Source organism: Ranitomeya imitator, chromosome 7 (genome assembly GCF_032444005.1).
Source record: "Ranitomeya imitator isolate aRanImi1 chromosome 7, aRanImi1.pri, whole genome shotgun sequence".
In the NCBI taxonomy this organism is placed as follows: Eukaryota; Metazoa; Chordata; class Amphibia; order Anura; family Dendrobatidae; genus Ranitomeya; species Ranitomeya imitator.
The window spans coordinates 84,655,611-84,680,460 of record NC_091288.1 but is presented as its reverse complement, the minus strand read 5'-3'; the positions used below and the strand labels follow the sequence as shown (position 1 = coordinate 84,680,460).

At 46.8% G+C, this 24,850-nt stretch overlaps 1 protein-coding gene across 1 annotated transcript in view; it reads left to right on the top strand.

The window, feature by feature from the left end:
* The window catches only part of MPP4 (MAGUK p55 scaffold protein 4), a 149,578-nt gene that overhangs the window by 11,556 nt on the left and 113,172 nt on the right, over nucleotides 1-24,850 (top strand). Inside the window, exon 2 of the mRNA XM_069733562.1 lies at nucleotides 24,093-24,206. Within this exon, the coding sequence (XP_069589663.1) occupies nucleotides 24,125-24,206 (82 nt within the window). The 5' untranslated portion in view covers nucleotides 24,093-24,124. The remainder of the gene's footprint in view (nucleotides 1-24,092; nucleotides 24,207-24,850) is intronic.

Genomic DNA, 24,850 nt, shown 5'->3' with positions numbered 1-24,850 from the left:
GTGGAATTATATCCAATTTGGCTTTAGGACAATTCTTTTTGTGTTTTTTTCATTTAAGACAAATTAAATGAAGATAATAATACCAAATAATTTGTGTTTGCAATCATTTTCAGGAAGAAAATGAGTATTATCTGACAGAATTGCAGGGGTGTCAATACTTTTGGCCATGACTGTAATTACTGACCCACTGTTAAACCAGTCATGCTGGAGGATGTTGAAGGCAGCGTAACATTCTCCATGGAGTCTCCACACTCTTTAACGTCTGTCACATGTGCTCAGTGTGAACTTGCCCTCATCAATGAAGAGCACAGGGCTCCAATGTCGAACCTGCCAATCTTGATGTTCTTTGGCAAATACCAATTGCCCTGCATAGTTTTGGGCTGTAAACATATCACCCACTTGGGAAAGGCAGGCACTCATACCACCCTCATGGAGTCTTTCTGACAGTTTGAAGAGGGGGAGGAAAAAATCCAAACAACCTATGGTTCTAACATATAAAACTTGCTTTATTGTGGAAGGCAAGAAAACAGTGACGACCGAGAACAGTTATCCAAAAAGATGATTTTTTTCTCCCCCTCTTTATATTGCATGCTATTGACAACCGGTCTTTTTACAGGTCCACGGCATCTACTACCACTGGGTATTAACTATTTACGTGTTTGGCCTACATGGTATATAATATTTGCCCAGATGATTTATTTGCTTATGTTCACTCCCCAATTTGTTTATTATTATTTATTTATTTATTTTTTCCTGACAGTTTGAGCAGACACATGGATGTTCGTACCCATGCTGGAGGTAATTTTGCAGGGTTCAGTCACAGTTCCTCTTTGCACAAAAGAGGAGGTAGTGGTCCTGCTGCTGGGTTGTTGCCCTCCTACAGCCTCCTCCATGTCTCCTGGTGTACTGTACTGTCTCCTGGTATCTGCTCCATGCTCTTGACACTGTGCTGACAGACACAGCTACTCTTCTTGCCACAGCTCGCATTGATGTGCCATGCTGGATGAGCTGCACTACCTGAGCAAGTTCTCTGGGTTGTAGACACTGCCTCATACTACTGTACAGTACCTCTAGGGGTGACGACAGCAATGACAAAATGCAAAAGTGAACAAAACAACAGCCAAAAGGATGAGAACAGAAAAATGGTCTGTGGTCACCCACTGCAGAACCACAAATTAAATAGGGGTTGTTTTGCTAATTGCCTATCATTTCTACCTGTTGTCTGTTCCATTTCCAGAAGAGCAGTAGAAATTGATTCACAATCAGTGTTGATTCATAATTGGACAGGTTGATTTCACAGGAGTGTGACTGACCTGGAGTTACATTGTGTTGTTTAGGTGTTCCTTTTATGTTTTTGAGCAGTGTATATGGATTAATTTCAAATGGACACTTTGGTTTCCTATCTTGCATCCATTTTTAATAGATAAGTTTCTGAACACATCTTGTGTTCTGGACATGCAAAGTACTAAAAACAGATACTTTAGTTGATTACATTACTCTTTATCTGAACCCAATCGATCACCTATGGGGAATTTTGAAGAGACACATTGAGCATCACTCTCCATCCGCCATCCAGACTCTAAATGAGGTCATTCTGTAAGAATAGAAAAAAGGCAGATGTTGCAATATGTCGCCAATTTGTTCATTCCATGCCTGGAAGACTTGGTACTGTCCTTATCAATAATGGAGTTCTTACAAAATACCAGATGTAGTAGTTATTGATGTATGGTTTATTCATTTTTGCATCAACTAGTTTGAGTAAAACTGGAGATTTTGTAATGAAAGTTACAGTATTAACCTGACTTTCATGTTGGGTTAAAACTGTTCTTTGAATCGCAGTCTTGTCAGAATGTCAGAAATTGTTCGTGTTTAGTGAGATATTGATTTAAATATTACTTTTTAAAGGGGGTGTACTCATTTAAGCTGAGCACTGTAGTAAAGATTGCAGGAGGACACAAAATACTAGGATGAATTTAAAACTCATTGAGGTGAGACACAAGCAGAGACTTTTCACCTTCAGGCCTGGGGTGGAGAGGTCACTTGTGTTCTGCTGTAACTATTGTGGATATCCTTAAATGTTAAGAAGATTAACCCTTCTTAGAAAAGAGCAGAGGCGCTGATTAAGATTTGCTTCGCCAAAGTAATCAGCGCAGTAAGTGCTCAGACCGAGTCGTGTTTATTTCTTTTACCTTTTTCACTATAGTAATCTTGAAATAGTAATGAGGTCTTACAGATTATCTAGTGTAATTATACGGAATACAATATAGGTAACATTTTGTTTAACAGCGTGGGAACATTCAGCAAACTCCGAGGTAAAGTCGAGGCTGTTATTATATAATACAGTATATAAGATCACTATTAGCTTTTATATTAATGCATACTTCAGATCTGCTATATAAAGGGTTATTGATAAATTTAAGTAAGCCGAGATGTTTCTTACCTCGTTTTGTTTGCACTTGTGTGTAATACAATAAAACTCAATGCTCTACTACAGTGGTAGTCAATTAATTTTCCCGAGGGGCCACATGAGACCGTGACTATTGTGGAGGCCGAACCAATAAACTGAATTTAATTCTGCTCAATATTTATATTGACATTAATTATTATTTTTTTTTATATTAATTTAATATTAATTTAATCATATAATATTGAGCAGAAGTAAGTTGACACCCTACATATAACGTGAGCCTGCACACAGCCCAAATATATACAGTATGATCCCACACACAGCCCCCTTTATACTGTACCATATGAACTCATACACAGTCCCCTATAAACTGTATGAGCCCCCACCACAGCTTCCCTATATATCGTATGAGCCCCCACACAACTCCCCTATATATCGTATGAGCCCACACACCGCTCCCCTATATACCGTATGAGTCCATACACACAGCTCCCCTATATGCCGTATGAGCTCCCCTATATACCGTATGAGCTCCCCTATATACTGTATGAGCTCCCACACAGCTCCCCTATATACCGTATGAGCCCCCACACAGCTCCCCTATATACCATATGAGCTCCCCTATATATCGTATGAGCTCCCACACAGCTCCCCTATACAGCGTATGAGCCCCCACACAGCTCCCCTATATACCGTATGAGCCCCCACACAGCTCCCCTATATACCGTATGAGCCCACACACAGCTCCCCTATATACCGTATGAGCCCCCACACAGCTCCCCTATATACACAATATGAGCTCCCACACAGCTCCCCTATATACCGTATGAGCCCACACACAGCTCCCCTATATACCGTATGAGCCCCCACACAGCTCCCCTATATACACAATATGAGCTCCCACACAGCTCCCCTATATACCCTATGAGCCTCCACACAGCTCCCCTATATACAATATGAGCTCCCACACAGCCCCCTTTATACCGTATGAGCCCCCACACAGCTCCCCTATATAAAGTATGAGCCCCCACACAGCTCCCTTATATACCGTATGAGCTCCCACACAGCTCCCCTATATACCCTATGAGCCCCACACAGCTCTCCTATAGACCGTATGAGCCCCCACACAGCTCCCCTATATACTGCAGCGCCCCAGAGACCTGGTCGTTGCAGTATAGCGCTCTGCCACTAAGGGGAGCAGCGGTACGTCTGATGGCACTAAAGAGTTATCCTGACCAGGTATCACCAGAACACATTACACTTCACACTCCGGCCACTAGGGGGAGCAAAAGGTTTTATTTATTGGGCCACTCCTCACACTGGTAAAACTAGGGGCTGGGGAGGAAGTTAGTCAGAAGCTGACTGGGTTGGAACCAGGCAACATCCCGTGGCAGGGGGTGTTGCAGGGCGAAGGCACAGGGGGGTCCCTGTCAGGCGTGGGAACCTGGCAGGTGCCTAGCGACAGAACAGAACGTAACGGAACCGCGCCTGCACACCTTGCGGCGGTATCCTAAGAGAGAGACGAGAGGGGAAGAATATTGTGGAACAGTGTAAACGAGATCAGCACAAAGGAGAGCCAGTAAGAGTTGTGCCGAGAGAGGAAGGCAACATCTTACTGAGGCGCGTAGTCGGTGGCCGGATCACCGTAGGAGTAACTGACTTCAGGCCTTCAAATTCCGCTGGACAGTTGATTATAGGTTGGCTGTCTACCTTTTACACCTACGAAGGCATAGGGGGCAACATTGGGAGAGGGGCGTCTCTAGGGTCCCGGAAGACCTCCAAGCCTTCCCGTCAAACGGGTGGCGTCCTATCCATAACATACCTGGGGGACGTTAGAAACTAGTAACATCTGGAACCAAAGAACGAGAGAGAGAGAGAGCTGTAGAGAACGAACAAACGAGAACAGCAGTTGTGAGGACTATTCCGAATGCTCAGCAGGGTAGGACTACAACACACAGGCGCTATTGGTAGGCAACAATTTCCATCTGCGAGGGAAACTCTGGATGTGCCCATCGGACCGGCCAGTCTCTGAGAGCCCTGTTAAACGTACTCTGGATTGAGGATCCTGAAACCTTCAGTAAAGAGGTAAAGAGACTGCAACCTCGTTATTGCCTGCACCTCACACCATCACCATCCACCTTACTGGGAAGCCCTGGGGACATACTTCACCTGTGGGAAGGTATACCATCTGGCTGCCATTCCATCACCCCAGCGGACCCCATAGCAGCGTCGGTCCCCCTGACCGAACACCACAGGTGGCGTCACGAACCATTGATAGACTGTACAAATCCCTTTACTGGATGCCCCTTAGCAGGGTCACGGACCGGGTCTAGCCACCGTGACAGTCTCAGAACCGAACCAGAGAGGCCCGTTACCGAGAACTCGTGGCCCTGTGTCTGGGGGCGCTCCAACTTGGCGTCACGAACAGGATCGTACTTAAGCCTGAAGAATTGGGTCATGTGTGCCTTGGAACTGTGATTGAAACGTGTTGGACTGTGATTTATTGCAAAGACTGTGTGTTGCTATCTACCAAAAGATTCCCGCCAAAACCGCCGCCATTGCCACGCCACAAGGAGCCCAGGAGAAGGAGGGCGTGCCATGGGAGGAGACTATCAAAGTGGCGCCAGAAGTGCTGACCGCCCCCTCCGACTACTGTTGCGGGAGGACGATTTGCCTCAAAGCAGAGGAGAACCGCCCCCTGATTTGCAGTGGCGCGAACCAAGACGGGAAGGAGTTCGACCCTCCGGAAATGGAGGAGGAGCATGTGGGTGCCATCGTAGGCCCCGGAGTGGGGATGACGACCAGCGGGTACCCGAACGACGAAGGAGTGATCCTGGCCTGTCCCCCTCAGCCGGAGGTGGACCCGGACTCGAATATACCGCAGCAGGAGGATTCGGGCTTCTTGGAGCCGCGGGCGGAGGAGCCGAGTCAGTCTATTCCGAGTGTGGAGCCAGCCAATGTGAAACGATGGAGGTCGGAACTGTCACCGGGAACCGCCTCGGAAGAACCGCAGTCCGGGCCGCAGCCGACTCCAGCGTCCTTATCAGCGGAACCGACTGGCATCGGTGGAACCACATCAGACGGAGATATGGAAAACGCCCCTACCCGCCTGACCGATCCAGTTCCCGCGACCGCTCCCCGTCCTGACAGTAATCGATTCCCTGCTCCCGAGCTGGTGGCTATGGTTCCCGGTACTATGGAGAAGTTGGTGCCTCCGCTACCGACGACTATGGGGATACCTGTTGTGAATTCTGTTGTCGAACTCCCTCCTGTGGTCGTGAATGGTACTTCGGCGAGTTCTGTCTATGGGCTCCCTCTGATGGCTATGAGTGAAGCTGCTGCTTCTGAGGTTCCTTGCACAGGTGACGTGGTTTATCCTTTGGTTGGCTGCTCTATTTAACTCCTCTCAGATCGTTACTCCATGCCAGCTGTCAATGTTTTTGCATTTGTTCAGTTCGCTCCTGGATCTCTCTGGTGACCTGCCTTCTCCTGCAGAAGCTAAGTTCCTGATAGTCATTATTTGTTCACTGTTTTCTTGTCCAGCTGGTTATCATGATTTTGTCTTGCTAGCTGGAAGCTCTGGGATGCAGAGTGGCCCCTCCGCACCGTGAGTCGGTGCGGAGGTCTTTTTTGCACACTCTGCGTGGTCTTTTGTAGGTTTTTGTGCTGATCGCAAAGTTACCTTTCCTATCCTCTGTCTATTTAGTAAGTCTGGCCTCCCTTTGCTGAAACCTGTTTCATTTCTGCGTTTGTGACTTTCATCTTTACTCACAGTCAATATATGTGGGGGGCTTCCTTTACCTTTGGGGAATTTCTCTGAGGCAAGGTAGGCTTTATTTTCTATCTCTAGGGCTAGATAGCTCTTAGGCTGTGACGAGGCGCCTAGGTCTGGCCAGGAGCGCTCCACGGCTATTTCTAGTGTGTGTGATAGGATGTTGTGGCTGGCAATCAGGCAACACAGCGTGCAGTAATCAGCGCACATACAGAGATCTGGCAATAACCAAAAACAATAGGACGAGCTCTGAGACGTGGAATCTCTGTAGACTGCAGTACCTGATCTATCCTCACACAACTATAAGCAGCAGTGGATTGCGCCTAACAACTACCTATGCAACTCGGCACTGCCTGAGGAGCTGACTAGCCTGAAGATAGAAATACAAGCCTGACTTACCTCAGAGAAATACCCCAAAGGAATAGGCAGCCCCCCACATATAATGACTGTTAGCAAGATGAAAAGACAAACGTAGGAATGAAATAGATTCAGCAAAGTGAGGCCCGATATTCTAGACAGAGCGAGGATAGCAAAGAGAACTATGCAGTCTACAAAAAACCCTAAAACGAAAACCACGCAAAGGGGCAAAAAGACCCACCGTGCCGAACTAACAGCACGGCGGTGCACCCCTCTGCTTCTCAGAGCTTCCAGCAAAAGACAATAGCAAGCTGGACAGAAAAAAACAGAAAACAAACTAGAAGCACTTATCTAGCAGAGCAGCAGGCCCAAGGAAAGATGCAGTAGCTCAGATCCAACACTGGAACATTGACAAGGAGCAAGGAAGACAGACTCAGGTGGAGCTAAATAGCAAGGCAGCCAACGAGCTCACCAAAACACCTGAGGGAGGAAGCCCAGAGACTGCAATACCACTTGTGACCACAGAAGTGAACTCAGCCACAGAATTCACAACAGTACCCCCCCCTTGAGGAGGGGTCACCGAACCCTCACCAGAACCCCCAGGCCGACCAGGATGAGCCACATGAAAGGCACGAACAAGATCTGGGGCATGGACATCAGAGGCAAAAACCCAGGAATTATCTTCCTGAGCATAACCCTTCCATTTGACCAGATACTGGAGTTTCCGTCTAGAGACACGAGAATCCAAAATCTTCTCCACAATATACTCCAATTCCCCCTCCACCAAAACAGGGGCAGGAGGCTCCACAGATGGAACCATAGGTGCCACGTATCTCCTCAACAACGACCTATGGAATACATTATGTATGGAAAAGGAGTCTGGGAGGGTCAGACGAAAAGACACCGGATTGAGAATCTCAGAAATCCTATACGGACCAATAAAACGAGGTTTAAATTTAGGAGAGGAAACCTTCATAGGAATATGACGAGAAGATAACCAAACCAAATCCCCAACACGAAGTCGGGGTCCCACACGGCGTCTGCGATTAGCGAAAAGCTGAGCCTTCTCCTGGGACAAGGTCAAATTGTCCACTACCTGAGTCCAGATCTGCTGCAACCTGTCCACCACAGAATCCACACCAGGACAGTCCGAAGACTCAACCTGTCCTGAAGAGAAACGAGGATGGAACCCAGAATTGCAGAAAAATGGAGAGACCAAGGTAGCCGAGCTGGCCCGATTATTAAGGGCGAACTCAGCCAACGGCAAAAATGACACCCAATCATCCTGGTCAGCGGAAACAAAACATCTCAGATATGTTTCCAAGGTCTGATTGGTTCGTTCGGTCTGGCCATTAGTCTGAGGATGGAAGGCCGAGGAGAAAGATAGGTCAATGCCCATCCTACCACAAAAGGCTCGCCAGAACCTCGAGACAAACTGGGAACCTCTGTCAGAAACAATATTCTCAGGAATGCCATGTAAACGAACCACATGCTGGAAGAACAAAGGCACCAAATCAGAGGAGGAAGGCAATTTAACCAAAGGCACCAGATGGACCATTTTAGAAAAGCGATCACAGACCACCCAAATGACCGACATTTTTTGAGAAACGGGAAGGTCAGAAATGAAATCCATCGAAATATGTGTCCAAGGCCTCTTCGGGACCGGCAAGGGCAAAAGCAACCCACTGGCACGTGAACAGCAGGGCTTAGCCCTAGCACAAATTCCACAGGACTGCACAAAAGCACGCACATCCCGTGACAGAGATGGCCACCAGAAGGATCTAGCAACCAACTCCCTGGTACCAAAGATTCCTGGATGACCGGCCAGCACCGAACAATGAAGTTCAGAGATAACTTTACTAGTCCACCTATCAGGGACGAACAGTTTCTCGGCCGGACAACGATCAGGTTTATTAGCCTGAAATTTCTGCAACACTCTCCGCAAATCAGGGGAGATGGCAGACACAATGACTCCTTCCTTGAGGATACTCGCCGGCTCAGATAACCCCGGAGAGTCGGGCACAAAACTCCTAGACAGAGCATCCGCCTTCACATTTTTAGAGCCCGGAAGGTATGAAATCACAAAATCAAAACGAGCAAAAAATAACGACCAACGGGCCTGTCTAGGATTCAAGCGCTTGGCAGACTCGAGATAAGTCAAGTTCTTATGATCAGTCAATACCACCACGCGATGCTTAGCACCCTCAAGCCAATGACGCCACTCCTCGAATGCCCACTTCATGGCCAGCAACTCTCGGTTGCCCACATCATAATTACGCTCAGCAGCAGAAAATTTCCTGGAAAAGAAAGCACATGGTTTGAACACTGAGCAACCAGAACCTCTCTGTGACAAAACCGCCCCTGCACCAATCTCAGAAGCATCAACCTCGACCTGGAACGGAAGAGAAACATCAGGTTGACACAACACAGGGGCACAGCAAAAACGACGCTTCAACTCCTGAAAAGCTTCCACGGCAGCAGAAGACCAATTAACCAAATCAGCACCCTTCTTGGTCAAATCGGTCAATGGTCTGGCAATGCTAGAAAAATTACAGATGAAGCGACGATAAAAATTAGCAAAGCCCAGGAATTTCTGCAGACTTTTTAGAGATGTCGGCTGAGTCCAATCCTGGATGGCCTGAACCTTAACCGGATCCATCTCGATAGTAGAAGGGGAAAAGATGAACCCCAAAAATGAAACTTTCTGCACACCGAAGAGACACTTTGATCCCTTCACGAACAAGGAATTAGCACGCAGTACCTGGAAAACCATTCTGACTTGCTTCACATGAGACTCCCAATCATCTGAGAAGATCAAAATGTCATCCAAGTAAACAATCAAGAATTTATCCAGATACTCACGGAAAATGTCATGCATAAAAGACTGAAAAACAGATGGAGCATTGGCAAGTCCGAACGGCATCACCAGATACTCAAAATGACCCTCGGGCGTATTAAATGCCGTTTTCCATTCATCTCCCTGCCTGATTCTCACCAGATTATACGCACCACGAAGATCAATCTTAGTAAACCAACTAGCCCCCTTAATCCGAGCAAACAAGTCAGAAATCAATGGCAAGGGATACTGAAACTTAACAGTGATCTTATTAAGAAGGCGGTAATCAATACACGGTCTTAGCGAACCATCCTTCTTGGCTACAAAAAAGAACCCTGCTCCCAATGGTGACAACGATGGGCGAATATGTCCCTTCTCCAGGGACTCCTTCACATAACTGCGCATAGCGGTGTGTTCAGGTACGGACAAATTAAATAAACGACCCTTAGGGAATTTACTACCAGGAATCAAATCGATAGCACAATCACAATTCCTATGCGGAGGTAGGGCATCAGACTTGGACTCTTCAAATACATCCTGAAAGTCCGACAAGAACTCTGGGATGTCAGAAGGAATGGATGACGAAATAGACAAAAATGGAACATCACCATGTACTCCCTGACAACCCCAGCTGGTTACCGACATAGAGTTCCAATCCAATACTGGATTATGGGTTTGTAGCCATGGCAACCCCAACACGACCACATCATGCAAATTATGCAGTACCAGAAAGCGAATAACTTCCTGATGTGCAGGAGCCATGCACATGGTCAGCTGGGCCCAGTACTGAGGCTTATTCTTGGCCAAAGGTGTAGCATCAATTCCTCTCAACGGAATAGGACACCGCAAAGGCTCCAAGAAAAATCCACAACGTTTAGCATAATCCAAATCCATCAGATTCAGGGCAGCGCCTGAATCCACAAACGCCATGACAGAATACGATGACAAAGAGCACATTAAGGTAATGGACAAAAGGAATTTGGACTGTACAGTACCAATAACGGCAGAGCTATCGAACCGCCTAGTGCGTTTAGGACAATTAGAAATAGCATGAGTAGAATCACCACAATAGAAACACAGTCTGTTCAGACGTCTGTGTTCTTGCCGTTCTACTTTAGTCATAGTCCTGTCGCACTGCATAGGCTCAGGTTTACTCTCAGGCAGTACCGCCAGATGGTGCACAGATTTACGCTCGCGCAAGCGACGACCGATCTGAATGGCCAAGGACATAGACTCATTCAAACCAGCAGGCATAGGAAATCCCACCATTACATCCTTAAGAGCTTCAGAGAGACCCTTTCTGAACAAAGCCGCTAGTGCAGATTCATTCCACAGAGTGAGTACTGACCATTTCCTAAATTTCTGACAATATACTTCTACATCATCCTGACCCTGGCATAAAGCCAGCAGATTTTTCTCAGCCTGATCGACTGAATTAGGCTCATCGTAAAGCAATCCGAGCGCCAGGAAAAATGCATCAACATTACTCAATGCAGAATCTCCTGGTGCAAGAGAAAACGCCCAGTCCTGTGGGTCGCCGCGCAAAAAAGAAATAATAATCAAAACCTGTTGAATAGGATTACCAGAAGAATGAGGTTTCAAGGCCAAAAATAGCTTACAATTATTTCTGAAGCTCAGGAACTTAGTTCTGTCACCAAAAAACAAATCAGGAATCGGAATTCTTGGTTCTAGCATCGATTTCTGATCAATAGTATCTTGAATCTTTTGTACATTTACAACGAGATTATCCATTGAGGAGCACAGAGCCTGAATATCCATGTCCACAGCTGTGTCCTGAAGCACTCTAATGTCTAGGGGAAAAAAAAGACTGAAGACAGAGCTAAGAAAAAAAAATGATGTCAGGATTTCTTTTTTCCCTCTATTGGGAATCATTGGTGTGGCTCCTTGTACTGTTGTGGCTGGCAATCAGGCAACACAGCGTGCAGTAATCAGCGCACATACAGAGATCTGGCAATAACCAAAAACAATAGGACGAGCTCTGAGACGTGGAATCTCTGTAGACTGCAGTACCTGATCTATCCTCACACAACTATAAGCAGCAGTGGATTGTGCCTAACAACTACCTATGCAACTCGGCACTGCCTGAGGAGCTGACTAGCCTGAAGATAGAAATACAAGCCTGACTTACCTCAGAGAAATACCCCAAAGGAATAGGCAGCCCCCCACATATAATGACTGTTAGCAAGATGAAAAGACAAACGTAGGAATGAAATAGATTCAGCAAAGTGAGGCCCGATATTCTAGACAGAGCGAGGATAGCAAAGAGAACTATGCAGTCTACAAAAAACCCTAAAACGAAAACCACGCAAAGGGGCAAAAAGACCCACCGTGCCGAACTAACAGCACGGCGGTGCACCCCTCTGCTTCTCAGAGCTTCCAGCAAAAGACAATAGCAAGCTGGACAGAAAAAAACAGAAAACAAACTAGAAGCACTTATCTAGCAGAGCAGCAGGCCCAAGGAAAGATGCAGTAGCTCAGATCCAACACTGGAACATTGACAAGGAGCAAGGAAGACAGACTCAGGTGGAGCTAAATAGCAAGGCAGCCAACGAGCTCACCAAAACACCTGAGGGAGGAAGCCCAGAGACTGCAATACCACTTGTGACCACAGAAGTGAACTCAGCCACAGAATTCACAACATAGGATTAGGGCTTGCGGTCAGCAGAGCTCCCACATCCCAGAGCTCATCCTGTATGAGGTTTAACTATCAGGTCATTCCGGGTGCTCCTAACCACCAGGTCATAACAGATACCACTGTGTGTAAGCGATGACGGGGTGATCTTCCAATGGGATAACCAAAGATCGAGCCAGACGGGACCAGGCAGGAGGGCCTCAGCATCGCTGCGCTCACCTGGGAACAGTATAAACAATGCCTGATTTTACACTGGAAAGACCGACCAGAGACAGAACGTGACCCACCGAAAGTATCAGAACCAAAGACAGGACGCAATAAAGGAAGTCCGGTAAAGCGGGGAACTGTGGTAGCCTTTTATCCGAAACGGGGATGGGGCTATATACAGGAACCGGGGCTACCGACGGAAATCTTCTTTACTAGCTACAACGTGAAGACCCCACGCCGTGATAGATGGGATAATCAACCGCTGTATCAGGGGGATCAGGTGACCTACACCTGTCATCGGAGTGCGCAAGGGTGGTGCGCCCGGAATGTTTACTGATGCGAACCGGTGGTGGCGCCACCTGCTGTCTTGACTACGACTAACCCGGATTTGACAAATTCCACCCTTATTACCACTGTGTGCATTATCGCCGCTACGGAACTTGCAACCAAAGCTGACATTCGGATCCAGGCACTGGGTGACTTGGCCGCACCTGAGAGACGCCCGACCGACAAAGACACTGCAATGGGCGAGAACACGGGACCGGGACTTCCGCGGCCGGGAAGAATTCTCGACCGATGGATGCCTTGCAACCTATTATAGGAATAAACCTCGAAAACCTGAACAATGTAAATAGTTAACTGTTTCCTGATGTTGTTGCTGCTTTAAACCCGTCCAGGGTTAACTCTTAGGGATCCCTTTGTTTACCCGGAATCCCTATTGTCTTCCATTCCTTTTTCTATTTTTTGTACAAGTTCATCATTGTTTAAAGACTGCCGGATCATGGACGGTGAATGATTCAGAACTGTTTTGTATATAGTTTGCACCTTCTTAAAGGTGCTCCCTACTGGTTTTACAAGTGAAAGAAGACTTTGCGAAGATAATGCTGCTGGACATGACGTAGAAGGTCTTGCTTTCCGTGAACTTGCAGACAGAGAGAGAGTCTGCACTAAAGACTTGGGTCCCTCTTAAAGGGAATGTTTACATGATTGCAATAAAAGTTAAAATGTTAATGATGTTTGAATTTAGATAATGTTGATAGAGATTGAGGACAGGAAAGCTTGAAGTGAACCCGTAGGGGTTAGAGAGTCTGCCTGAGAACTGTAGAAAGATGGTCGATACAATGACAGTAGGCCCAGCCAAGGAGCTAGGCGGTCCTGCATTGGTGAAGTGAGAATGGAAAAGAAAGTTGAGTTGTAGTACTTGATAGTAGGCCTTTAGTGGGTTCAGCGTATACGCCCTTAAAGGAAAAGTTAACCAAAGTTTGCACTTAGTAGAATACCCGGCTGGGTACTGAGAGTTATTTATAGTCATAAAGTTATTTAAAAATATTTAACTGCTATTTTTGTTTGTAACGTTCAAGTGTCCTTACCTCCCATAAAGGGAAGCACCTTTTCTATTTACTTGTTCTTAGCATTCAAAATTTTGTATGTCTCTCACTGCATTATATTGTTGTTCTTTTTCCCAGTCCAGGAGTACTGGATTTAACCGGGGGGGGAGTGCAGTGCCCCAGAGACCTGGTCGTTGCAGTATAGCACTCTGCCACTAAGGAGAGCAGCGGTATGTCTGATGGCACTAAAGAGTTATCCTGACCAGGTATCACCAGAACACATTACACTTCACACTCCGGCCACTAGGGGGAGCAAAAGGTTTTATTTATTGGGCCACTCCTCACACTGATAAAACTAGGGGGTGGGGAGGAAGTTAGTCAGAAGCTGACTGGGTTGGAACCAGGCAACATCCCGTGGCAGGGGGTGTTGCAGGGCGAAGGCACAGGGGGGTCCCTGTCAGGCGTGGGAACCTGGCAGGTGCCTAGCGACAGAACAGAACGTAACGGAACCGCAGCTGCACACCTTGCGGCGGTATCCTAAGAGAGAGACAAGTGGGGAAGAATATTGTGGAACAGTGTAAACGAGATCAGCACAAAGGAGAGCCAGTAAGAGTTGTGCCGAGAGAGGAAGGCAACATCTTACTGAGGCGCGTAGTCGGTGGCCGGATCACCGTAGGAGTAACTGACTTCAGGCCTTACTTCAAATGGACAGTTGATTATAGGTTGGCTGTCTACCTTTTACACCTACGAAGGCATAGGGGGCAACATTGGGAGAGGGGCGTCTCTAGGGTCCCGGAAGACCTCCAAGCCTTCCCGTCAAACGGGTGGCGTCCTATCCATAACATACCTGGGGGACGTTAGAAACTAGTAACATCTGGAACCAAAGAACGAGAGAGAGAGAGCGAGCTGTAGAGAACGAACGAACGAACGAGAACAGCAGTTGTGAGGACTATTCCGAATGCTCAGCAGGGTAGGACTACAACACACAGGCGCTATTGGTAGGCAACGATTTCCATCTGCGAGGGAAACTCTGGATGTGCCCATCGGACCAGCCAGACTCTGAGAGCCCTGTTAAACGTACTCTGGATTGAGGATCCTGAAGCCTTCAGTAAAGAGGTAAAGAGACTGCAACCTTGTGTCCTCGTTATTGCCTGCACCTCACACCATCACCATCCACCTTACTGGGAAGCCCTGGGGACATACTTCACCTGTGGGAAGGTGTACCATCCGGCTGCCATTCCATCACCCCAGCGGACCCCATAGCAGCGTCGGTCCCCCTGACCGAACACCACAGGTGGCGTCACGAACCATTGATAGACTGTACAAATCCCTTTACTGGACGCCCCTTAGCAGGGTCACGGACCGGGTCAAGCCACCGTGACAGTCTCAGAACCGAACCAGAGAGGCCCAGTACCGAGAACTCGTGGCCCTGTGTCTGGGGGCGTTCCAATACCGCATGAGCCCCCACAGCTCCCCTATATACCGTATGAGCCCCCATACAGCTCCCCCATGGACCGTATGAGCCCCCACACACCTCCCCTATATACCGTATGAGCCCCCACACAACTCCCCTATATACCCTATGAGCTCCCACACAGCCCCTATATACCGTATGAGCCCCCACACAGCCCCCTATATACCGTATGAGTCCCCACACAGCTACCCTATATACCATATGAGCCCTCACACAGCTCCCCTCTATACCGTATGAGCCCCCACACAGCTCCCCTATATACCATATGAGCTCCCACACAGCCCCTATATACCGTATGAGCCCCCACACCGCTCCCCTATATACCGTATGAGCCCCCACACAGCTCCCTTATATACCGTATGAGCTCCCACACAGCTCCCCTATATAAAAAAATAAATAATATTTATTTTTATATAGCGCTAACATATTACACAGCGCTATATACCGTATGAGCCCCCACACAGCTCCCCTATATATGGTATGAGCCCCACACAGCTCCCCTATATACCGTATGAGCCCGAACACAGCTCCCCTATATACCGTATGAGCCCCCACACATCTCCCCTATATACCGTATGAGCCTCCACACATCTCCCCTATATACCGTATGAGCCCCCACACAGCTCCCCTATATACCGTATGAGCCTCCAGACAGCTCCCCTATATACCGTATGAGCTCCCACACAGCTCCCCTATATACCGTATGGGCCCCCAACACAGCCCCCTATATACCGTATGAGCCCCCACACATCTCCCCTATATACCGTATGAGCCCCCACACAGCTCCCCTATATACCGTATGAGCCCCCACACAGCTCCCCTATATACCGTATGAGCCCCCACACAGCCCCCTATATACCATATGAGCTCCCACACAGCTCCCCTATATACCATATGAGCTCCCACACAGCCCCCAAATATACCATATGAGCTCCCACACGGCTCCCCTATATACCGTATCAGCTCCCACACAGCCCCTTATATACCATATGAGCCCACAAACAACTCCCTTATATACCGTATGAGCCCACACCGCTCCCCTATATACCGTATGAGCCCACACAGCTTCCCTATATACCGTATGAGCCCACACAGCCCCCTATATACCGTATGAGCCCCCACACAGCCCCCTATACACCGTATGAGCTCCCACACAGCTCCCCTATATACCATATGAGCTCCCACACAGCCCCCTATATACCATATGAGCTCCCACACGGCTCCCCTATATACCGTATCAGCTCCCACACAGCCCCTTATATACCATATGAGCCCACAAACGACTCCCTTATATACCGTATGAGCCCACACCGCTCCCCTATTTACCGTATGAGCCCACACAGCTTCCCTATATACCGTATGAGCCCACACAGCCCCCTATATACCGTATGAGCCCCCACACAGCCCCCTATATACCGTATGAGCCCCCACACAGCTCCCCTATATACCGTATGAGCCCACACAGCCCCCTATATACCGTATGAGCCCCCACACAGCTCCCCTATATACCGTATGAGCCTACACACACCCCTATATACCGTATGAGGCCCCACACAGCCCCCTATATACCATATGAGCCCCCACAAAGCTTCTCTATATACCGTATGAGCCCACACAGCTCCCCTATATACCGTATGAGCCCGAACACAGCTCCCCTATATACCGTATGAGCCCCCACACATCTCCCCTATATACCGTATGAGCCTCCACACATCTCCCCTATATACCGTATGAGCCCCCACACAGCTCCCCTATATACCGTATGAGCCTCCAGACAGCTCCCCTATATACCGTATGAGCTCCCACACAACTCCCCTATATACCGTATGGGCCCCCAACACAGCCCCCTATATACCGTATGAGCCCCCACACATCTCCCCTATATACCGTATGAGCCCCCACACAGCTCCCCTATATACCGTATGAGCCCCCACACAGCTCCCCTATATACCGTATGAGCCCCCACACAGCCCCCTATATACCATATGAGCTCCCACACAGCTCCCCTATATACCATATGAGCTCCCACACAGCCCCCTATATACCATATGAGCTCCCACACGGCTCCCCTATATACCGTATCAGCTCCCACACAGCCCCTTATATACCATATGAGCCCACAAACAACTCCCTTATATACCGTATGAGCCCACACCGCTCCCCTATATACCGTATGAGCCCACACAGCTTCCCTATATACCGTATGAGCCCACACAGCCCCCTATATACCGTATGAGCCCCCACACAGCCCCCTATACACCGTATGAGCTCCCACACAGCTCCCCTATATACCATATGAGCTCCCACACAGCCCCCTATATACCATATGAGCTCCCACACGGCTCCCCTATATACCGTATCAGCTCCCACACAGCCCCTTATATACCATATGAGCCCACAAACGACTCCCTTATATACCGTATGAGCCCACACCGCTCCCCTATTTACCGTATGAGCCCACACAGCTTCCCTATATACCGTATGAGCCCACACAGCCCCCTATATACCGTATGAGCCCCCACACAGCCCCCTATATACCGTATGAGCCCCCACACAGCTCCCCTATATACCGTATGAGCCCACACAGCCCCCTATATACCGTATGAGCCCCCACACAGCTCCCCTATATACCGTATGAGCCTACACACACCCCTATATACCGTATGAGGCCCCACACAGCCCCCTATATACCATATGAGCCCCCACAAAGCTTCTCTATATACCGTATGAGCCCACACAGCTCCCCTATATACCGTATGAGCCCGAACACAGCTCCCCTATATACCGTATGAGCCCCCACACATCTCCCCTATATACCGTATGAGCCTCCACACATCTCCCCTATATACCGTATGAGCCCCCACACAGCTCCCCTATATACCGTATGAGCCTCCAGACAGCTCCCCTATATACCGTATGAGCTCCCACACAGCTCCCCTATATACCGTATGGGCCCCCAACACAGCCCCCTATATACCGTATGAGCCCCCACACATCTCCCCTATATACCGTATGAGCCCCCACACAGCTCCCCTATATACCGTATGAGCCCCCACACAGCTCCCCTATATACCGTATGAGCCCCCACACAGCCCCCTATATACCATATGAGCTCCCACACAGCTCCCCTATATACCATATGAGCTCCCACACAGCCCCCTATATACCATATGAGCTCCCACACGGCTCCCCTATATACCGTATCAGCTCCCACACAGCCCCTTATATACCATATGAGCCCACAAACAACTCCCTTATATACCGTATGAGCCCACACCGCTCCCCTATATACCGTATGAGCCCACACAGCTTCCCTATATACCGTATGAGCCCACACAGCCCCCTATATACCGTATGAGCCCCCACACAGCCCCCTATACACCGTATGAGCTCCCACACAGCTCCCCTATATACCATATGAGCTCCCACACAGCCCCCTATATACCATATGAGCTCCCACACGGCTCCCCTATATACCGTATCAGCTCCCACACAGCCCCTTATATACCATATGAGCCCACAAACGACTCCCTTATATACCGTATGAGCCCACACCGCTCCCCTATTTACCGTATGAGCCCACACAGCTTCCCTATATACCGTATGAGCCCACACAGCCCCCTATATACCGTATGAGCCCCCACACAGCCCCCTATATACCGTATGAGCCCCCACACAGCTCCCCTATATACCGTATGAGCCCACACAGCCCCCTATATACCGTATGAGCCCCCACACAGCTCCCCTATATACCGTATGAGCCTACACACACCCCTATATACCGTATGAGGCCCCACACAGCCCCCTATATACCATATGAGCCCCCACAAAGCTTCTCTATATACCGTATGAGCCCACACAGCTCCCCTATATACCGTATGAGCCCACACAGCTCCCCTATATACCGTATGAGCTCCCACACAGCTCCCCTATATACCGTATGAGCCCCCACACCGCTCCCCTATATACCGTATGAGGCCCCACACAGCCCCCTATATACCATATGAGCTCCCACACAACTCCCCTATATACCGTATGAGCCCACACAGCCCCCTATATACCGTATGAGCCCCCACACAGCCCCCTATTATATACCGTATGAGCCCCCACACAGCCCCCTATTATATACTGTATGAGCCCCCACACAGCCCCCTATACACCGTATGAGCCCACACAGCCCTCTATATACAGCTTGGTAGTCACATCTGTTGCAAGTTCAGAGCAATGCTGATGATAATAATCAATAATAAATAATAATAATGAATTAATGGAGTAGGATATGAAAAGTGTATGGAAAAAAACTGAAAATGTACCTAGTCAGGGACAGGGGGTGGAAATGACCCGGTCCTGATCAGGTTATATTCATAAATTAGATTGTACTATGGTGTCACGGCAGCACATTGTTTCCTTTATATCCTACTCAATTAATTTGTGTTCATTGCTCCAAACTTGTAACGAAGTTGAATACCAAGCTGTTATGTCTGTCGTTCATAATTTTATTTGATCACCCAGCGCATTTATCATATCTAGAATGTGGCAGTAAAGGAAGGGGAAAGATAAGAAGCTTCTCTGACTACCCGGACTGCTCAAAATTGCATTTTTTTTTAACATATTGTAAAAATCAGTATTTTTTCCTAAATGTTGAGGTAGGCTTACCGTTTTCATGACAGTATAAAAAAATCGTTCGGAGTTGCATCCAGAAAAGTGGGCCGATTGTTTTCTCACTTGTCATCCGAATGCCTGGTGGATCATGCTGATTCTTATTATCTGAGGATCCTATATATTAAACACCTTCTTCTTCATGATATTCACGGTGGAAAATAAAATGCTAGGTGAAATGCATAAGGAGAAACGATACCCCTTAGACCCCAGTCCAGAGCCTCTCACCTAGCCAAATTAGTTCTCATGCTTCGCACTGACAAGGGCCAACAGCCTGAAACACCGTGTCTGCGAATTGAGATACTAATTTGGCTTTTATCCTAAGTCATATTGTACAACTCGTTAAAGAGTTAATTGTGACTTGTAGGATCGCTACTTCCAACAGGTGGCGCTATAGAGTTAAGTCCTCTTTTTCTCACAAGAGGCAATTTGCATATTATATTTCCCAGAGGAGCATTGCATGGCGAATAAGCCTCCTTACCTTGACAAGCCAGAGATGGTATGTCACTCTCCATGAGGAGAAACGATACCCCTTAGACCCCAGTCCAGAGCCTCTCACCTAGCCAAATTACTTCTCATATTTCGCACTGACGAGGGCCAACAGTCCGAAACACCGTGTCTGCGAATTGAGATACTAATTTGGCTTTTATCCTAAGTCATATTGTACGACTCGTTAAAGAGTTGATTGTGACTTGTAGGATCGCTACTTCCAACTGGTGGCGCTATAGAGTTAAGTCCTCTTTTTCTCAGAAGAGGCAATTTGCAGGTGAAATGCAGAGAGACAAAGAAAACCCTATATTAAGGGTCACCAATCTAACCCAAGAAGAGGTGCGAAACCAGCTAAATAAGATTAAAATAGATAAATCTCCGGGTCCAGATGGCATACACCCTCGAGTACTAAGAAAACTAAGTAATGTAATAGATAAACCATTATTTCTTATTTTTAGGGACTCTATAGCGACAGGGTCTGTTCCACATGACTGGCGCATAGCAAATGTGGTACCAATATTCAAAAAGGGCTCTAAAAGTGAACCTGGAAATTATAGGCCAGTAAGTCTAAAGGTACCTTCACATTAAGCGGCGCTGCAGCGATACCGACAACGATCCGGATCGCTGCAGCGTCGCTGTTTGGTCGCTGGAGAGCTGTCACACAGACAGCTCTCCAGCGACCAACGATGTCGGTAACCAGGGTAAACATCGGGTAACTAAGCGCAGGGCCGCGCTTAGTAACCCGATGTTTACCCTGGTTACCATCCTAAAAGTAAAAAAAAACAAACGCTACATACTTACCTACAGCCGTCTGTCCTCCAGCGCTGTGCTCTGCACTCCTCCTGTACTGTCTGTGAGCACAGCGGCCGGAAAGCAGAGCGGTGACGTCACCGCTCTGCTTTCCGGCTGACCGACGCTCACAGCCAGTGCAGGAGGAGTGCAGAGCACAGCGCTGGAGGACAGACAGCGTTAGGTAAGTATGTAGCGTTTGTTTTTTTTACTTTTAGGATGGTAACCAGGGTAAACATCGGGTTACTAAGCGCGGCCCTGTGCTTAGTTACCCAATGTTTACCCTGGTTACCAGTGAAGACAACGCTGGATCGGTGTCACACACGCCGATCCAGCGATGTCAGCGGGAGAGCCAGCGACCAAAGAAAGGTCTGGCCCTCTAGCCCCGACCAACGACATAACAGCAGGATTCTGATCGCTGCTGTGTGTCAAACTAAACGATATCGCTAGCGAGGACGCTGCAACGTCACGGATTGCTAGCGAAATCGTTTAGTGTGAAGGTACCTTAAGGCTTCATTCACACTTCCGTCATTCGTCGGCCGTCACAATGCGTTGTTGTTATGTATCGACGGATGTCACAAAAATAAAGAAAAACAGATCCAACGCATCCAGTTTGTTGACGGATCCATTGAATGAGGAAGTGCCTGAATTCGTAGGTATAAAATTCTGGAGAGAGAGAGATATATATTTCCGTAACTTGAAATCCTTTCGCAATATGCAAAAAAAGGTTGCACTCTATCGTGCCAAAGCATGTCTAATATGAAATACATGAAATATGAATAGCAAAATGGCTTTTTGAACATTAGGAAAAAATATTTGTGAGACGCTTTGCACAGAATTTGGCCAAATAGTGTGAGCCCATCAACCATAGTCAAGGTGGTCTGATTAATCTGATGGGTCCCTGACCTCCCTGTACAAATGTGAACACTTACCGAAGGCTAATGTCTGTAAGCTTGGGTGAATGTGGACACCTCTCTCAGCAAAGCCTACATATGGGTTGGCCGGAACCAATCTAATCTCACCCTCCCTTCACCATGTGGTTTTTAATTACATCTAATCACACTTGGTTCTGGCCAACCCATATGTAGGCTTTACTGAGAGAGGAATTGAGAGTCCTCAGTGGTTGATACCTTTTTAATGGCTAACTGCAAAGATGGTAACAAATTGCAAGCTTTCGAGACTACTCAAGCCTCTTCATCAGGTATAGACTAATACAGCATCTGAAAAATCACATTTATACACAACACAGCACAGAGCTGTCATCATAGGAGAGTGATAAATAGTTGTGTTCATAAATATTGGAAAGTTCCTAGACAAGGAGTGAATGTTTTGTTGTCCTCTGATTGGGAACTGGTACTGTGTTATGATGCCCCATAAGGTCTGAGTGCAAATTCCTTAATTGATGTAAAAAGACATAAATCCATGCAGCACATTCATTCCTGCACTGTGTGTCAAAGGTCGTCATAAATTTATACTCCTAGATTCTCCTGTCTCTCTGAGATATGAAGTTACCTTTCAATACAAGTAATTTCAGGTCCATGTTACTATGATCAGACACATAAATATTTGGCCACAGGTAGATCTACTCTTTTTTCTCTTATTGTATGGCAGTGAGAATTTATCCTTGTTCTCAGTTTCTGCCCTGTCTCCCCAACATACAGACACCAAGTTGAACATTTAGTACAAATAATTAAGTACACCACATTAGAAGTGACGCAGCTCAAAGTACCTTTCCATCCAAAACACATAAAAAACTCTATTGTCTACAGCCAAGCAATCAGATACAATCGTATATGTTCCAACCCCATGGATAGATGAACACCTTGTTCGCCTCAGAAAGGCCTTTTTGAATCAGGGCTACCATCCAAGAACAATTGAAAATCAGATCATAAGAGCCACCAGAATATCAAGGAATCACCTGCTACATTACAAAGCTAAAGAAGAAAATAATCGGGTGCCTCTAGTAGTTGCCTACAATCCAAATCTGGAGGTGCTAAGGGGAGCTGCACGGAAATTACAACCTTTACTACAAAAAGATGCCCGCTTACAATCCATTTTTCCAGACGCCCCCACTACTGTGTTTTAGACAGCCCCCAAATCTAAAACGTATCATTGTCAGAAGCTCGCTGTCCTCTCCAACAGCTGCAGGAACCTTTCCAAACAACGAGATAAAATGTAAAAACTGTCCATTTATAATGACCATGGACAAGATAAAGATCCCTAATTCACATCAGGGCTACAAGATCCCAGGTACTTTCACTTGCATCACATCTAATGTGGTGTACTTAATTATTTGTACTAAATGTCCAACTGGGGGTCTGTATGTTGGGGAGACAGGGCAGAAACTGAGAACAAGGATAAATTCTCACCACCACACAATAAAAAAAAAGAATGGATCTACCTGTGGCCAAACATTTACCGTATGTATGTTTGATCATAGCACCATGGACCTGAAATTACTTGTATTACTTGGTAACTTCAAATCTCAGAGAGACATGAGAATCTCGGAGTATAAATTTATGACAACCTTTGAAACACTTAGTGCAGGAATGAATGTGTCGCATGGATTTATGTCTTTTTACATCAATTAAAGAATTTGCACTCAGACCTTATGGGGCATCATAACACAGAACCAGACCCCAATCAGAAGACAACAAAACATTCACTCCTTTTCTAGGAACTTTCCAATATTTATAGACACAAATGTTTATCACTCTCCCATAATGACAGCTCTGTGCTGTGTTGTATATAAATATGTGATTCTACAGATGTTGTATGCCTGATGAAGAGGCCTGAGTAGTCCCAAAAGCTTGCAATTTGTTGACATCTTTTCAGTTAGCCATTAAAAGTTATCAACCACCGAGGACTCTCAATTCTAAGCACAGGATTTATAAAGTTATTATACCATTAATAGTAATGGCCTACATGAATACTTCCTCCCTGTTAGACCCAAAGAACCCCAGTCTAACACTTACTGCAGCCCTATCTGTCAATTAAAACATGGGGGATTAGGATTTTCCAAAAAAGATACTGAAGTTGCTGTCCATAGTATGAAGCCTTCAGACAATTATGGCCTGGCTGAGGATTTTCATAAGTTTCTCTTTTCTCTTTTATCTTACAGTTCAGTTGCAATTGGTTTGATTGGATTGATTGATGTTTCAGCCACAGAAAGCTGGAGAGTCTTTGAAAATGAGGGAGACCATGGAAATGAATCCAGGATGTCTTCAAGAGAATGGTAGAATGTCATATTATTGTGATACATGATGAACTCTCATCTACATATATTATTAAATTGTTATTCCCAGAATCAAAAGATATCACCTATCATTAGAATAGTGGTGTGCATACTCGACTTCCAATCCATTCAATGTCTCTCGAACTGCAGGAAATTGCTGAGTGTTGTGCTTGGTTTTCTTCAGCTGTCCTATAGGCTATGAATGGAGTGAATATTGAGCATGTTCACCTCTGCCATATTCAAGATAAGAGAACTCTGCAAAGGAATACGTGAATTTCATCCGTGCTGCCCAAATGATGAGATTCCAGAAAGTTATTAAAGTTTGACAGTGGCTTTATTCTACGTGTTTCAAGGTTTTTTTGCAACCTCTTCTTCAGGAGATGCTACATGAAAGATACACAGGAGGAGCATTAAATACACATAGATTTAAGCAAGAAAAGCACATTCCCGCAGAGCGGGTGAGGGAAATCACTAAATCCCGTTTTTTTTCAATTTTTCTATCTCAACTCAGAAAAACAGTAGTTCTACAGAGCATAAACTCTTCTTCTCTTTCCGGACTGTTCCTTGACCCCAGTATAATTATATAAATAAATACTGGGGTATTTTTAATTTTGTTAATATTCCTCTCTGAAATAATTTTATAC